Source organism: Alligator mississippiensis, chromosome 2 (assembly GCF_030867095.1).
Source record: "Alligator mississippiensis isolate rAllMis1 chromosome 2, rAllMis1, whole genome shotgun sequence".
Classification (NCBI taxonomy): domain Eukaryota; kingdom Metazoa; phylum Chordata; order Crocodylia; family Alligatoridae; genus Alligator; species Alligator mississippiensis.
The window spans coordinates 237,468,257-237,485,999 of record NC_081825.1 but is presented as its reverse complement, the minus strand read 5'-3'; the positions used below and the strand labels follow the sequence as shown (position 1 = coordinate 237,485,999).

General features: G+C 44.2%; 1 protein-coding gene across 1 annotated transcript in view; it reads left to right on the top strand.

Moving 5' to 3' along the window:
* The first annotated feature begins 11,511 nt into the window (after positions 1-11,511).
* Positions 11,512-17,743, top strand: part of STARD9 (StAR related lipid transfer domain containing 9) — a 238,447-nt gene continuing 232,215 nt past the window's right edge. The window contains exon 1 of the mRNA XM_019496557.2: positions 11,512-11,644. Within this exon, the coding sequence (XP_019352102.2) occupies positions 11,598-11,644 (47 nt within the window). The 5' untranslated portion in view covers positions 11,512-11,597. The remainder of the gene's footprint in view (positions 11,645-17,743) is intronic.

The following is a 17,743-nucleotide window of genomic DNA, read 5'->3' as shown; positions in this document are numbered from 1 at the left end:
TGCTGTTGTTTTCATTACAAAGTAGTTATGGTTATACAAGAACCAATGGGTGTAAACTGTCTGTAAATAAATTAGTCTGGGAATTAGTGGAAGGTTTCTGACTTTTGTAAGAGTAAAATTTTAAAACAACCTGCCAGGAGTTTTATGAAATGGGTTTTATGATGTGGTTGCTAGTAATAGCAGGAGATGAGACTGGATGATCCAGGAGGTTTCTGTCAATTCTATAGTTGATGTTCCTGTGATAGAGCTCTAAGAGTGTGTGTGTGTGTGTGTGTGTGTGTGTGTGTGTGTGTCAAAAAGCCAATTATAATTTGGACAGCTATTCCTGTGCAATCTTGCCTGAATGTCTGACTTTTTTTTTAAAGTACTCTTTCTCTCTAATTTTTTTTTTTAAATGTAATTGTTTAAAATTGGAGAAAGAAGCCAGAGACAAAGCACAGTAGTAAAGAGTAATTAGTCCTTTTTAAAGAAAGGCACGGTTAACACAAGATTATAGCCAAGGATTATAAATAAACAGCAACTATGTGGTAAAGAATGGAATGAAAATTGAGCATCAAAAACAAATGTACTGCCTTTCTTATTGTTTCAAGATTTTAAGTGGAATGATCTATCATTTAAAGCACCCCAGACAACTTTCTGATTCCAATATGTAAAGAATAAATGTTACATATTTTAAGATAACCACTCTAGGAGTTTTTGCACAGGATGTGTTTGAAATTATACTTGAGAGAAGCAGAGATGCTCTCTTACAGATTTCATTAATTGGTTGGTTTAAAAAGTCTAGTAGAAGTAAATAATCCAAGTTGCTTACAGTAGTAGGTTTGATAAAAGATTTCATGGCTTTCTTTCACTCCCAACTTGTATTATCTACCCTATACTTCAAGCTTTCTTGCACCACTAGTCATTGCAGCTGACTACCTTAGATCGCTCATCATTAAATTTTGAGTTAAACACAAAATATTTTAATGGCATTTTGCAGAGAGAAGGAAGTATGGTTGTAAATATTAGTGTATGAAAGTATAAATACTGTTATTTGACTGATTCTCCAATATCATATTCAGTTTTACATGAAAGGCAATAAGGGTCAAAGGGCTGAACACATGGCTGGAGGCTGTTTCCTGGATTCCAGGCATTTGGTAGGTTGGCTACTGATGAGAGGGAAGAGACAATCTGTAGCCCAACCATTTGTGTATACCCTAAAGGACAAGAATAAACATTCTTATATCTACTTGGCTTCTGTGACAGCACAATATAGGTTCCCATATATATCGCCTGGAGAGGCCCCAGAGGGGGGGGGAGGATAGCAAGCAGCCCAGCAGCAGCTTGTCTTGAATTTGCTGGGTTCTCAAATTTTCCCTCCAGTCCATGTCCTGTATTTATGCAAGCCTTACTCCAGCAAACATTCTCAGATTGGTTTATTTCATAGGAAAATAGGGCTGTGAGGGACCTCATGAGGTCATTTAGTTCAGCCCCTGCTCAGGGCAGGATCATCCCTGAGTAAACCATCCCAGCCAAGTGCAGTGGTGACACGTAAGGGGTGCGTGTGCACCCCCTGAGAATGCTGGTGCACCTCCTGACAGGCAGTGCTTAGGCGATGGGCTTAGGCAATGGGCGGGGGGGCAGGCAGGAGTGCCAGTGCCCCCCCTGCGAGCACTGGCTGGGAAGTGGGGGTGCCAGGTGAAGGAATTGGCCGCGGGCCCTCCCTGCAGTCAGCAAGATTGGCCCCTGTCACTGACTGGCCACGGTGGGGGCACGTGCCCCCCCTGACTCAAGTGGCACCAGTCACCCATGGCCAAGTGTCTTGTCTAACATGCTTTTGAAAGTTTCTAAGGATGGAGATTCTGCCAGTTCCAATGCCTGATCACCCTTAGTCAAAAAGTTTGTCCTAATAATCCAGCCTAAATTTTCTCTGCTGCAGCTTGAGGCCATTGCTCCTAGTCCTGTCCTCTTTAGCCACAGAGAAAAGCCTACCTCTGTCCTCTCCATAATCACTCTTCAGGTATTTGAAGACTCTTATTAAATCCCTGCTTAGTCTTCTCTTGGCTAAATAAACCTAATTCAACCTTTCCTTACAAATCTGGTCTCCCAGGCTCCTAATCATTTTTGTTGCCCTGCACTGGACGCTTTCCAAACTGTCCACATCCTTCTTGAAGTGTGAGGCCTCACCTATGCTAAACAGTGAAGAATCACTTTCCTTGATTTGCAAGTGATACTCCTGTTAATACAACCCAAGATGCTATTGGCTTGTTTTGCAACAAGAGCACATTTTTCACTCATTCAGCTATGGTCCGCTATAACTCCCAGGTCATTCTCTGCAATACTGTAGCCTACCAAGTTGTTCTCCAGTCTGTATTTGTACATAAAGTTATTCCATCCCAAGTTCAGGACTTTGCACTTGTCCTTGTTAAATCTCAGCTAACTTATTGTGGATCATTTCTCCAGTCTATCCAGGTCCTTCTGGATCCTAGCCTTGCCCTCCAGAGTATCTGCAGTTCCACCCAACTTAGTGTCATCTGCAAATTTGCTAAGTGTGCACTGAATCCCATCATACAAATTATTAATAAAGATGATGAACAAAATCAGAACCAGAACAAACCCCCTTCACTGAGACTTTGGAAACTGGATGAAACCAATTGTTCTGTGATCTTGGAAAGTGTCATTAGGTGTAATTTTCAAAAGGGTAAACATCCACATTTTTATAGGGAAGATTTCTTATTTCCTTCCTTCACCATTGTGGAATGCTGCTTCCCACCATCCTGCTTTCTTTTCATCTTGGTTTATGGTCTTCACTGGCAAGGGTACTTAGTTATTACAACTTATCTAAGAGACACACAAAATGTGCCCTTTCAACACTTTTGCTTTGATTTAATCTTAAAACTGGATTAGCAGGACATGTTGGGCATCTTTACATGTGGTCCAGAGATGGGGTGGGGAGACGCATTAATTACAGCCGCTCTCAGAGTGACTCTAATTAAAGGGCCCACAGCATCTCATGCATTTTGCACCCTGTGCTTCAAAATGGCAGCAGGGATGCTTTAAAGCTCATTCAATGAGTTTTAAAGCACCTCCACCTCTGTTTTGAAGCACGGGGATGCTGAATACAGGGGACACAGAGGCTGCTGGAGTGCGCTAATTAGCACACTTCAGCAGACTCGATTAATTGAATCTTCTTTGACACACTATAATTACAGTGTGTTGGAGCAGTCTCCCTGCACAACTACAGGTACCTGGTAATTCCTTTCTTAGTTTGCTGCTCGAGCTAGTTGTAATATCTACAGAGGTTTACTCAGTGGATAGTTAAGCAGAAGGCCCCAAGGTTCACTTCATACTCATACTTTCGCAGCTTCCTACACCCCTTGAAAAGGTACGGCTGGCAAAACCAGGAAGTTCTCTGTTCTAATGTAAATTGTGTATCTTTGGACAAGTTTCTTAACTTTATGCTCTTTCCTTACTACAAAGGGTAAAACAGTATCCTTCAGATTTAAACTTTTCTTCATGTGAAAGAGCAAACATTAGAAGCAATCAGATTACTATTTGTAGCTTAATTGATTTGGGAAAATCCTGTTGACTTCAGTTCCTTCAGAAATCTTATGCTGGTATTACATAAAGAGAAATATTTACCTAAAATGCTGTAATTATTACTAGAAAATGAATGCTTTTTGCCTTTCTTCTATGACTAGTATAAACAAAGATTATCCCTGGCTATTGTTAGTGAGGGAGACCTAACTGTGATTTACTTTGTTCTTTCATTGCTTTTGATGTAGGAGAACTGAATTAATTACCTTACCAAGAGGTGATCAAAGTATGGAGAAGAATATGAGCTTAATAGTTTATTGTTCCAGAAACTGCCACATCGAAGTAGGAAAGGTAAACCTGCTGTAATTCCTTAGAATATCACACAGACATGCCCATATGTGTTTAAGGCCTGGCCCACCATTCCACTATACAGTCCCTTCATCTGTTGCAAGGGGACCAAATTTCTGGGTTCCACCTGATTTTAAGGCAACTGGATGTGGGTGGAGTCTAGTCACTATTTCTAGCTGTCAGGCTTCAGATTACACTCCTAGGATCTCACCTCTTGTTTGCTGTTCTTCTGTGGAAAGAAAAATGCTGACATGCAGCCAAACTAGACCCTGAAACCCATACCTAAGACGATCTGTTATTGACACAGGCCACGCCAAGCATTCTGAGTTCTAATTAACCCCATCAATGACATTGTCACGGAGCAAGAAACACTGGTTTAGCAAAATAATATTTCTGTAACTCGCATTAGGGATGTTTATTTTGTAACTTAAGTTACGAATGTTTTACAACAGAAGTCCTGAGATGCACCTTCCTGTGGTCCAAGGTTTGCCAGTGTTTCAGGCTCAACAGAGTTCCTCCAGTTCCTGCAAGTCTTCCTTCTAGGCACATTGTCAGCATTTTTAACAGAAACCTTCCCGCCCCCTGCTCTTCAAGTTCTCTCAACTGTAGCATGTCCCCACTGGGATGCTTCAGCCCCATTTTGTTATTTGATGTGTCCAGCAGGTGAAAGGAAGAAAAAAGATTTATCAACGATAGTCCTTCAGTGATGTTTTTAGTACCTTTCCAAAGCAGAGCAGCTGTTTGTGTAACATATAAGATGTCTCTGGGCATATTTAGTATTGTGGTCAAGACATGGTCCATAGATTAGAATCCTTAGTGTCAAATCAGGTTCCTCTCTTTATCCAACCCATTGGAGCTTTTTAAATGCCATTAGTTAAAAAAAATTAAGTGTTTATTTTATGAAGTCAACCACTAGGTGGCTCAATGCCACATACATTTCAGGGGTTTAGGTTGCATACATTTTACCAACCTGTTAACTGTCAATAAATATTCATATTTACTGACACATTCTACACACAACAATTTCTAACTTAAAATCAGAAAAAATAGATAATGATGTGGTCCATACAAAAACAATAGTGATCACATTCAGATCATAGTTTTAAGAATGTATTTGTTGTATGTGGGCTACTACAGAATAAAATGGTTAAATTCCAAAATATGTTACTATTGTTCAAAGATAGTATCAGTGAATTGTGTATATGTTCAAGAGGGGTGTCAAGAGCAAGACTTTGGGATTGGCAGCATAATTAGAAGTGTGAAATTACCATATTAAACTCAAATATTCCCTTTTTCTGGTTTCAGATTATTTGCAAATGAGTTGATTTTTTTTTCTAATGTATATTTTAATTTGTAAGTGTTCATCCATGCTCAACCTGAGCCATTTAACTATTTCCTATTCATATGGTAAGAGTTGTCCCCAAAAAACATAATATATTTTGGCTCTTGACTAGATGGCAAATTTTTTAACTGACATTTGATCCTATAAATTTATCATAGTGCCTTAGTATGAGAAAACAGCAAAAATATGTTCAACTTGTGATGCTATATTTGAGAGTAGAATAAGTCCAAGTGTGTGTTTTCTTTGTATTACTTTCAGAAGGCATGTCTACACATTGCCCTACGGCAACATGTCTACACATGATCGCCAGCTACATCACTGTAGCGGCGCACTCCCCAGGTATAGAGTGCTGCTACAGCGACGTAGCAGCAAGATCTAACCGTGCGCTGCACACGTAATGCAGTAAGCACCCATACTGTGCCATAGCAACATTGTCATACAGCAACATGTAGACATGCCCAGAGAAGACTGAAAGCCAAAGTCCTAGAAATTACGGTTAGGATTAATAACTTCCCTGTCATGTCCAAATTCTATCTATCTGCCACAACGTTCTCAGTAATTTTAACTGGATATAATAGTAACGTCCAATTCATCCAGAGGGCAGCACTGGCCTTGCAGGCCTAGAATTTGGCAGTAACTTCTACATTATCTGTTTGGTAGGTGGGGGGTGTCACTAGCTTAAAATATTTTGAAGTTTTTGTGGCATGTTATATATGTTTTCTTGAGTTTGTTTTGCTGATATGGCATGTGTAATCTCATGTATGCTATATCAAGCTGTAGCATCAAGCTGCATTTAGCTTTATCATTATGTCTGGTAAATTGTGGTATTTAATATACGTGTAATTTTGATATATTTTTTATATTATGGCAGGACTGTTTAGTAGGGTAATGATTGACTTGCGCGTTTTTCACCTATTCACACTTGAGAAGTAATTGTGTCTGGGAATTAGCATCTGACATAGGTATGTGTCAAATATGTGATCAAATATCAAATATGTGATCTGAAGCATTCAATTAATTTACATCTTAAAAGGAGAAGCCTGTGATGAGAATGATATGTGGATATTCAGGAAGGGACATTTCATGCAGTAGAACTTAAGTGAGAGTATCTAGGATATTGGATTAGTAATCTTCATATTTGGAAGGGTGCAAATTTTCTTCCCATAATTAGAACAAGAAAGACTTCTGGTCCGCTAAACCAATACACCATTGTGGGTAGAGATGGCCTTAGGGGTGGGTGACATGGGCAACCACTCAGGGCACTGTAGTTAGGGGTCACAACACACATACGCATGCACACACATGCCCATGTGAGCAGCTTGCGCTCACAGCAGTGTTCTCTCCCTCCATCCCCTGCAGGAAGAGTGCTGCCTAGCCCAGCCTGCCCCACTTCCCCCAGTTGCTGCTTAGGAGAAACTGGGCCAGACAGTGCAAGCAGCAGCACAATGCTGCTCCACCTCCCCGCCAGACTGCGTTTCTGCCCACCTGTCTCTGCCTGCAGCAGTGCCACAGGGTGCCATTTTCCCTAAGGCCAGCTCTGCTTGTGAGGCAGGAAGTTATATGTTAGTTTGGGCTCCCCAATAATCCAAAATTTATGCTAATAGCCAGATAAGAAACTATATTTAAGCCTTGCCAGCATTTGTCTATAGTTTGTTCCCTGGCATAAGGAATGACTTTGGTCCCTCCGCCAGTGGGCTGTGTGAAAAAGGCTGCCAGGAAAAGCTGCAGCATGTTTTGACAGGAAGGCCAGAGCCAGAGCTGTTTTCTAACCCATTGAGTTAAGTAGGGGCTGCATTCTTAGGTTTAAGATGCAGGGTAAAATCAGATTATTGTTCTGATAGTCTCATTTTTTTTTGTTTATTCTTATATCTCTGTCTATATCTCAGCATATAGTTACTGACTTCTTATTTCTGCTCTTGGGTTTCATATTAAATCCTTTTTATATCTTTTATAACTTACTACAGTCAGTGGGTAAGCATGATTTGACCATACAGGCAGGCCTCTTCCAAGGAAGGGGGGAAGAGGGAACGGGGGTGGGGATGGGACTCCATCATACCTGAGTATATGACTGGACAAGAGTATGATTCTTCTAGCTGTCAAAATCCCTTCTGCTAAGACCTGACAAGACCTAGGTGAGGCACATAAAGCTGAAGAGTCTTTGGTCTGGGAGATGACCTTTGGAGCATCTCAGTCTGTTCTCAGTGGTCAGAAGCAGATGGCAGAGAGGGACTTGGTACTGAAGGGCACCCCTTAAAGCATAAGGACACCCTGGGACTGTCTCAAAGGCACACCTGACTCCCAGAGTTCTGGCCTGGGAGACCACTTCTTCTGCCACCAAATTTCTGGCGCCATGAGCCCAATAACAGCTCCACATTGCAGATCCAGCCAGTGGGGCTCCCCACAGGTCTGGAAATTTGGCAACCTGACAAGTTAGTCTATAAGGTGCATATCTACCCTGACTTCTGTCTGACTTCAGAATAACACAGCTAGCTACTTCTCTCTTGACATTTTCTGTGACTTTTATGAGTGTAGATCTGGAAAGAGAAAGCCAAATATACTGACTTGCTTATTCAGGTAAGGCATGTCATCCAGTTTATGTGCATTGGAGTTGGTGGTGCTTCTGGCTTTTATTTCAATGCAGTGTTGGAGCCTAAAGTCTCACAGTGTCTGAGGTAGGTGGGTTTATTGCCATTTCATAAATGAAATAGGCATAGCAAGCCAAATCCTATCCCCACTGAAATCAATGGAAAAAGTTACATTGACTGCCATTAAGCCAAGATTTTGTTACAAGTTTGTGATCTGCCCTGAAGTCACACTGTCAGTCTGCCCCAGAGAGAGGCACAGAGTCCATGTTTCCTGACTCCAGTATTGGGCTTCCACTACAGACCTGTTGTTTCCCCCCAATACATTCTGTACTGGTGCATTGGCTGGTAGTTTGGGGTAAAAAATGTATTTTATTTTAATTCTGAAAATCCTGAAAACAGTTATGGGCTGTTCTTCATTTACAGCAATAATTATTAAATACATAAAATGGTCTATATTCATTCCATATACAATTGATTACATCAGTTCTTTGGCTTTTCCCAATTATTGGTGAAAGGACAATGGGTCATAAAGCAGTAATGCTGTATTTTCCTATTTGTCACTGGCATTTACACACTAACTCATCCATATGTTCAAGAATAAGGATAGTGCAGAAAATGACAAGTGCTGGTTGGATGGTCAGTTTTAAATCTCTTGTTTGGATGATGAGCAAGAAAAACCTGTGGAATCTGTATGGCAGACATATAGACCTCTACAGTGAATTGTCTGTATTGTGATATTAACTCTTTAATTAGGTTTAACAGTTTTTAAGAGGTGCTTTTTAGGGCTCAGGAGTCTGTGGCAGTGTGCTTAGGAGAGAAACTTCAGTTAGAGCATGTATGCATATTTACACTGTGAATAGAATTGCATTGCAGTTAAATGACAAAACAATGTACATGTGTATTTTGTTTGAACTGAGAACAAAAATCTTATAAATATGCAATAAATACATGACTGATCACTCTTGTTGATATCAAGCATGATATCACCTTGGAATTTAAATATAGTGTTCCTGGAGAAAAGTTTTAAATAGCAAAAATATTCATATATGTGTACATAAGCTCCCACATGTGTGCGTATGTGAGCACATGCTTTCTTTCTCTCTCTCCAGAAGGTGAATGAGTGACTACATTAACAGACTGTATGCAAATAAAAGCCCAAATCATATTCTGCCTTTAGATGGGCAAGTTGTACTAACATAGACCACTTTAGCTGTGCAAGTGGCAATTCAGACCACTTGCACAGATTTTAGATATTAACTAATTTTGAGGAAGCCTCATTAGTACATGAGAGAGAACAGGAGGATAGTGGCCTTCCTATCTTTTAGCTTAAAAGCTTAGTGATTAGGGTACTTGCTTGGTTTGAACCTACTTCCTAGTAAAGTGTCCTAATCACCAGGCCATGGCCTAGGCCAGTGGATTTCAATCTTTTTAGACTCAAGGCACCCCTCACTAGAATTGAGGCAGCCCTTAGAAAATGTCAGCTCTTAGTTTTCACTTGATTTTTAACTACAGAAAAATAATAGAGTAATTATTTTATTGCAAAGAACTGAAAAAGAGCACAACAGGGCAGGATGTTTTTAACACTATGGATATATAAAACTTTGGTTACTCTATACTTTGGTTACTCCATTACATTCGGCCCATGGGAGCCCTAAAAAATTTAGAAAATTAATATTTATCTGCCCCTGGCTGCCTGTCATGTGGCCCTCGATGGCTTGCCAAAACTCAGTAAGCGGCCCTCCGCCCAAAATAATTGCCCACCCCTGCTCTATAAGGTGCAAATCTACCCTGCCTTCTACATGGCTACAGACTAACATGGCTAGCTGCTGCCATACAGCTTCAGTTCAAAGATCCACCTAGTCCAGTATCCTGTCTCTGATAGTGGCAAGTAGCTGATGCTTTAGAGCAGGGGTGGCCCACCTGTGGTGCCTGTGCCGCAAGTGGCACAGACAGCCTTTTTGTGTAGCATTTGGCAGATTAGTTGAGAGGACAGGAGGCACAGCAGATCAGGCAGAGAGCGCAGGGCAGGATGCAGAACACAGAGCAGCAAATCAGGCAGGGGAACCAAATGAGAGTGGCACTCAAGAGCTGGTATGGGGCTAATTTGTGGCACATCTGCCCAAAAGATTGGTCCCCATTGCTTGAAAGGAAGAGGGTGTATTTGAGGGATCTATTCCCTCAGTTAGCTGCAGTCAGGTTTTGGATACAGGACTGGGTTGGTAATTTTGATTCCCAAACATGACATACTTTATAAGGAAACCACTGAGGGTGAATAATAATTTTTGTAAATTAACATGCTTGATCATAAGCACAGTTCAAATTGGCATGCAGCAGAAGCCAGAAGTGAAAGCCTCTGTCATGTCAGCAGCCTGTGGGAAGGACTCTACCATTGTCTGTGGTACTGTTGGAGTCAGGAGTGGATGGGAGGTGGGGGGTGCACTGGTGCAGTTGCACCCCCCTTTGAATCCTGTTTCAGCCAAGTTTAAAACCAGCTTCCCACAGTGGCAGCAGTATTTCTGTTCAAGCAGCAGCAAGGGAGTCAATTGACTTCACAGCTCATTAAAATCTACCTGATTCCCTCTCAACTATTAATTTCACAGGTGTTTGAATGACCCTCTCTCCTTTTTAATGCTCTTGATGTTCCACTAATCAAACTAGCCCTTTTTTTTTTTGCATCCCTGCTGTCTGTTTGATCTATTCCTAGTAATGTAGCTCCTATTTCAAAGCCCTGCACACTGTTTTTAACTCATTCCCATAAAGTTAAATTTGTTTTTGGACTCCATCTTAAAATTGAATAATCGAGCCCTAAGCCCCTAGTGTATTAGTGGTTTCTTTCTTACGTGAAGAAAAAATATGTGTTGGGTTATAGGCGATGATGCCCCTCATCACCTGCACTCCTCCATTTGTAAAATCCTGGATCCACCCCCAGTTGGCAGAGATGGTCCAGGTAAAATGCAAGAGGTAAGGATGTTTACGGGTGATAATTTTTTTTTTTATTGCATCAATGGTATAGTCATGACCTGAGGAAAGGTACTTGGTACCTCAAAGCTTGTCTCCATCCCTCCCAACTACACAGCTGGTCCAAGACAAGCTGCTATCCACAACAGTCCTTGAATCTTATCAGAGCTGGGCTGTGGCTGCAACTTGAGAACTGGATGCCTGCTTGCCAGCGCCTTGGCCCCCGGTCCCTGCTGTTGTCATTTGTCCCAGGGAATCTGTTCAGGGTTGGAATTACATTTCGACCCTTGGGTGGGGGTTAACACTACGTTAAACCGGCTCATTGATTAACAAGTCCACCTAATTGATGGAGCAATCCCACGGACTCGAGCCCCGCCAGGTTTGATTTTTCAAATCTTACAGCGGGGCTCTCGTCTCTTATGCGGGGGTCAACCCCCTCCCCCCAGCACCCCTTTTAGACTCTGCACCTGTTGACCCCTTTCCCTGTAGCCTCCCCGCCTGAGGGAGACTAGTAAGAAACTCGTTGGGCCGTGCCTATGTTTTGAAAGGTCACAAATAAGCCTGCGCCCGGTTCCCCGAGAACCTAAGGAAGGGCAAGGGGTGGTCACGAAGAGGCCCGGGGAAGGGGTGGGTCGGAAACCGAAGGGGGCGAGGTGTCTCTTGTGTCGCAAGTAAGTTTGCGGCGTCCCCGGCGCGGGCGGAGCAGCAGCCCCCTCCCCTCAGGCGGGGCGCGCCACGGCCCTCCTCCTCCGGGGCCGGGCGGGGACGCCCCTCCCTTGCCCTCCGCGGGGCTGGGATGCGGAGCCGGGCGCGGGCGGCGGCTTCTCTCCTTCGGGCTGAGGCGGGATATGGCGAATGTCAAGGTGGCCGTGCGGGTCCGGCCGCTCAGCAAAAGGTGCGGGCCGGGCCGGGCCGGGCCGGGGCGTGCACCCGCGTCGGGGCGGACCCGTGTGTGTGCGCCCACGTGCGGGAAGGCGCGTGGGACGTACCCGCTGCGGAGCGGGAAGCGCAGGCGGTGCCCGGCCATGCCCCACTCGCTGCCCGCACGGAGGGAGCTGGAGCTGGAGCTGTGGCGCCGGCGGGGGGGGTCCCTTTCCCTGGCTGCGAGGCGCCTCTCCCCCCACCCCCGGCCAGCTCAGTCCACCCCGCGAAGGGTCTTTCCCTCCTCTCCTGTCCCGTGCGCCTCTTGCCGGGGGGTTGCTCTGTTTCCTGAGACGCGCCGGGACAAAGCATCGCCGGAGCCCTTCTGTCCCTGGCAGCTCCTAGGAAGGGATTTTGTGTGGGGGGTGAGGCGGGCGGCGGGAGCCGCCTCCCTGCCCCCGGCGCGGCGGGCGGCGGGAGGAAAGAAGTCAGGCTCGGAGAGAAAACAAGAGCAGCAGGGACCTGCCAAGCTGCTGGTGCCAAGCAGCTGAGGGGACTTTAGGAAAGAGCCAGGAGAGCATGTGCTGCCACTCAGTGACAGGACAGTCGTCATCCTGCACGGGACACACTAGAGATCAGCCTGAACAGGAGTGGGGCTCCGGCCTGGGGTCTCCTGGCGACTGTGGGGCTGTTGTCCTATTCCTCCGACAGCCGTGTCTCTGGGCCAGCCCCTTGGGCCAGTGGGTGCTGTGTGGCATGCTCGCTCGGCTTCCTAGTCGCACCCAGGGAAGACGGCTCTGCTGGCATGGGATAGTACCCGCATAGGTAATGCATAGTTAACCTTGGGAGACTCCTCCCTAGCTTGCTCCTGGGACCTTACAGCTAAGGGCAAGCAAAACTCAGGGTGGGGGCATCGAACCCCAAGCCTCCAGGCTTCGGCCTGCAAGCAGGATGTCCACCAAAGGTTTTGGGAACATGTGAAGCCCCACATGGGGGTGGAGAATGTTTGCCGGTAGTAGGGCCACTTATGGTTTTGGGCTAACTCTCAGATTTGGAATTTGTTTTGGCTAATTTGGCTTGGAATACAGAAAATGTAAATAAAATTTAACACCCCGTCCCTCGCTGCGCTCCTTTTGAACCTTCACTTCCATCACTTTTCTTCTTTAGTTGTCCCCTGTAATCACTTGATGTGCACTCAGTAGCCCCCATATGAAGGGGGGCTTTTAGCTGTACTTGGTTGGCACTGGCCTGCGTTCCCAATGCACAGCAAATCGGCCTGTGTAAGATGCACCTCCCTGTCTCCCCCCCCCCCCCCTTTGTTGTTGCAATTTTTTTCCTCAGTAAGCAGAAGCCGGATATTCAGATTGTCACTCACCCCCCACCCAGCCCTGCCAAGGCTTGTCCATCTCCAATAGAAATCCTGCAGGCTGGATAGTGTGACTGCAAGTTCAGCTCCTACAAGCATGGAGGTGCCGGAGTTAGCACAGCCTTCTCATGTGGCGTTTGTGTATAATACAGTGTATAATTAAAACCATGTGTTCTGTGGAAATTTGGGGAGGAGGGGAAAGAGAGCAAGTAAGCACTTAAGCTGTGCTACATATTGGCCACAGCAACATACTTTTGTGAAAAGTTAGGGGAGGAGGGGAAATAGCAACATACTAGAAAACAGAAATGGAGTGAAAAGTGCCATGAGCTCACTCACCAAGGGCCAGGCTTTGTTTTGATGCTGACTTTTTTCTTTTTTTTTTAACATGAGGCCATCACATTGTTTCCTGACTGTATTAACTGCTATAATAAATAACCCTTTTATGTGGGAGACAAGATGCTTCTTGAGAATTTCCCAGCCAGAGGAGAAATCCATTCATTTTACCAACATTATATAGTGGCACGTTTTGCACTGCTGAATTCATGGAAAGGTTGACATGGACTTGATACATTTTGTTCAGGGGTTTATAACTTCTTTTTAAAATTTGCTCCTAACTAAATGTAGCAGAAAATCCTTGCTCTACCTCCATGGTGTTTGAAAGAAGAAAAAAGTACCAAGAAGATTTAAATATAAAAAAGGTTTTTAGCAGTTCTTGTTTGTTAATTGACAAGTGTGTTGAGGGTAGGGGGTAGTTTACAAGTTTTCCATATATTCCTGTCTTTGTCTCACAGGTGACAGATACATGAAATCCTTCCTACTTGAATAAAATTGGAGGCAAATGTTCAAAATAAATTATTGTGACACTAGTAAGTGCTGTTATACTGAACGAATGGGAAGAAGCCAGTTTTGACTTGGAATTATTTGGTATTAATCTTTTTTTTAATTTCTTTAAAGTTTCTTAAAATTCTTTTACTTGTTATCTTTCTGGTATTTGTTATCTAAATTGTCAGGTGCTCTGTAAAAATGAAAAATGGTATATATGTGTGAAGTATTACTATTATAAGGTAGTTTGATAAAAATTGAAAGGATCCAGTTCATAGGACATTTATTTAAATATTGCAATGTTTATTAAAGACTGACTGTTGTTTCTAGTTGGTAGTGTTGGAGTGATGTTGTGGTCGTGATGGTCCAGGAAATATGCAAGAGACAAGGATTTTTGTGGGTGATATCTTTTATTGGACCACTGCATGGATAGGATAGACTTGGGCCAAATAAGGAGTTATGTATCTACTGAGAGAAGCAGAGCTCTCCTGGTAGAAGCCATGTGTGCAAGCGTTCATAGTTTCTCCCAGGAGAAGAATGCCTAAATGCTTATCTGCTGTTTGACTCCTTCTGGGGATCAGGAGGAGTTGAGCAGCAGGAAAATGTTTTCTGCATCTTCTGAGACTGGGGTCACCCCAGCTTTGGGAATTTGAGGGGAACAGCTAATGTTTGCCCTCTCCCAGTTTTGGAAGCAGTTGAATGGTGAGGAAAGGCTCCTGTGCCTTCCCTAGACCTAGGTCTGGAGAAGGCATGGGGTTAGCTGCTCCTGCTCCTCCCATAAACTAGGAAGGGAGAGGAGGAGCAGCCACCTGCTGTTTCCTGCCCACTCCTCAGGCTAGAGTCCCCAGTGTGAGCAGTGGCCAGGGTCTTTGCTGTGCTGTTCAGTCCACTCAGCTCCTGGGCACCAGATGAAGGAGCAGCTTGGGACCATAGTGTGAGGAGTGTGTGGAGGCTTTGTCCCGCTGCTTTAGCCCCCTTGGAAATGAGAAGACTGGAGCAGCCTCAGCCGCTGTCCCTCCCCCCCCACCCACCAACTACCCCCAGACCAGGATCACCCTGATTTGATGAAGGACAAGTTGCAGGGGAGAGGGAGCAGTTGTAAACTGAATGCCTGTACTACTCTCTCCCCCAGAAACATTTCTAATGGAAAATTTCCATTGATAGAAATGAATTGTTGGTGGCCTTGGAAAAGCTATCAAATGCAATGCATTCTTCTTCAAAATACCTGCATTTTGTCATGCAGTTGGCTGCACATTTGTTTCTTACATTGTAAATATAACATCTGTGCGACAACCTTTTTTTTGCAATAATTAGATGGTTTTAGTGAAGCTCGCTTTGAATATCAGTTACAATTAGCATCCTTGGTAGTCTGGGAAAAGAGGCCAAGGACTTGGGTAAGTGGACAAGAACTCATCTCTCCTCTCACCAGGGCACCAATGATTTTATAGTGGGAGATATAGAGAGACCATATATGCAATGAGTGCCTTAGTCAAGGCCCTTAGGACTCAGGTCTTTGAAGCAGGTCAGCAGGAAAGTCCCTCATTTAATTTCAGGCAGCCTCTACTGCCACAGCTGGTCACATTTGTTGTAGTGATAGAGGGACATGACATCACCTTTTATTTCTCTCAGAAATATGATGGGGCCTTTTGGGAAGACTCTTGACTTCAAAACTCAGCTTAGTAAAAACAGAGAGTTTATTGCTTTAAAGGCCAAGATTTCCCCTTGGCCCAAAAGCAAGGGCTGATATAGGTAAAAGAACAAGTGTCCATAAATAAAAAAGCAGCAGCAGAGACAATTTTTATGAGATTTTATTTCCAGCTCACTGTATAGGGCAGACAGTTCTTCGGTTGCATTTGGGTAGGAAGTATTTTTTCCAGATTGCAGAAAGTTCCACTCCTCATTTTCCATGCAAAAGAAGTGACAAAGAAGTGCTTTGCTTAGAGGTGAGTGCACCCTACAGTGCAGTATTTTGTTTGTTTTTCCTTGGAGTTGAATGTATTGGGGGTTTTTTGCCACTTCCTGGTACCTGTAGCTATGGCCTAGACCAGGGGTGCTCAGTCTCTGGCCTGCAGGCCAGATGTGGCTTGTAGAACTGTGACATTTAGGCTGTGGGGCTCCCCATGGGTTAGGAAATTTTATGATGGGAGACAGTGGCAGTTAATACTGCCACCCTCCCTGCTGCCAAATTCCCAAGACCCATGGGCCATGCCCCCTTCTCCCCATGGGTCTAAGCCACACCCCCTCCCCCTGCTCAGCCGGATCAGAGCCAGGCCATGCCCTGCTATGCAGCTCGATTTGAAGTCAGGTTGGGAATGGGCCATGCCCCCTTCCATCCATGGGGCCAGGTTGGGCAAAGGAAAACCAGTGCCACCCGAGTCCCATTCCAGAACTCTCATACTAAATGGATACATCCTATCAAATCCATTTTTAAGAGGTTAATATTCTACACTTTAGACTGGGTATTACCCGCATAGCTATGATACCTCCTGCTTTCCTCCTGATCCCTCCTTAATGGTGCCAGGGAACAGAGAAACCAACTCACCCAAAATATAAAAGGTACTAAAAATCTGAAACACGTTAAGAGATCTATGTTCAGCCCACATACCTGATCTCTTGGCATCATTTTCTAGGCCAGGGTGTCAAATTCATCTGGTCCCACAGGCCAGACGAATGATGCAGGGCTGGTCCATGCCCCTCCCCTCCCTGCCCCGCCACGCCCCATGCCTGATTGAACAGAGTCACCTCACCCATCCAGGCTGTCAAACCATGATGCCAGCCTGAGCAGCCACCACTTGCAACACAGCCTGGGACTGGCCCAAGCAAGCAATGTGGGCATTGCAGCCTGAGCCCCAGCCACAGGAAGCATCCATTTAGTATGTGAGCTCTGGAATGGGATTCAGGTGGCACTGGCTTTCCTTTACATGAAGGAAAGGACTGCTGAGTCACTTTGTGAACTACGTTCTTCCTTACAGGGGCATTTGAAAATTCAGAGATTGCTTGTATGCGGCCACTTCAGGCAAAGGATTTCCTGGTTACCATAACAAGCTTGAGCCTATCTCAAGCAGTTTCTGTTCTTAGCTCATGCAGCTGGTCTCACTTTGAATCCATTTACCAGAGTGGGATGGGAAATTATGCAGTTTGGATTTAGCCTGTATAATGGACTATCCTCTCTTGTGCATTGAGGTTGGGATTCATCTTTCTTGTTGGAGTGGGGGATCTGTTTTGATGGTCCATCCTCATAGACTAATGAAAGCAGTAATGTTTCAAGGGGCCCTATATCTTGATTCATGACAGACTATTCCCTTGGTGAGCTGCATAATTCTCTTTTATCCTCCACCAGTGAAGATGGGGGCCCTAGAATCCCCACCCTAGTTTACAAATGGTCTGTAACAAAAGAAGTGAGGAGAAATTAAAAGTAGTGACAGTCACAGAAGTCTCGTGCCAAGACTGAAAGATTGCAATGTGGAGTTCATTTTAAACTCTTAGATTGGGGCTGTATGTGAAGCAAAAATAATCTCTATAGAATCTGTAAAATTTCAGGCAGCAAGTTTCTTATGGTGGTTGATAGTTCAGTAGATAACCTCACTTCTTCCATTGTGAGGAATTTTTCCAGGTGTGGGCTATTTGTTCTTCCAATGCAAAGTAAAATGTTGAGGAAACAAAGGAAGACCTTGTACTTAGAATCCAGAGAAGCTTCTTGCGATATAGGAGGTGTCGGGAGATCTTGTCTCCTGGTCTTTTGGTCTAGATCTAAATAATGTACAAATGTTCCATATGCTTCCCATGTGTCAGATTGGCAGATTTGCAGATTGAGAAGAACTTCACGTGTGAGACTACGGGTTAATGAAGAGCCCCATGGAGATGTTTCTTGCTTTTAAAATAAAGGGTGCAAGTGGAGAGTGAAAGTTATCAGAAGCCTTGAAAGAGCATTATGGGAAGGTGTAT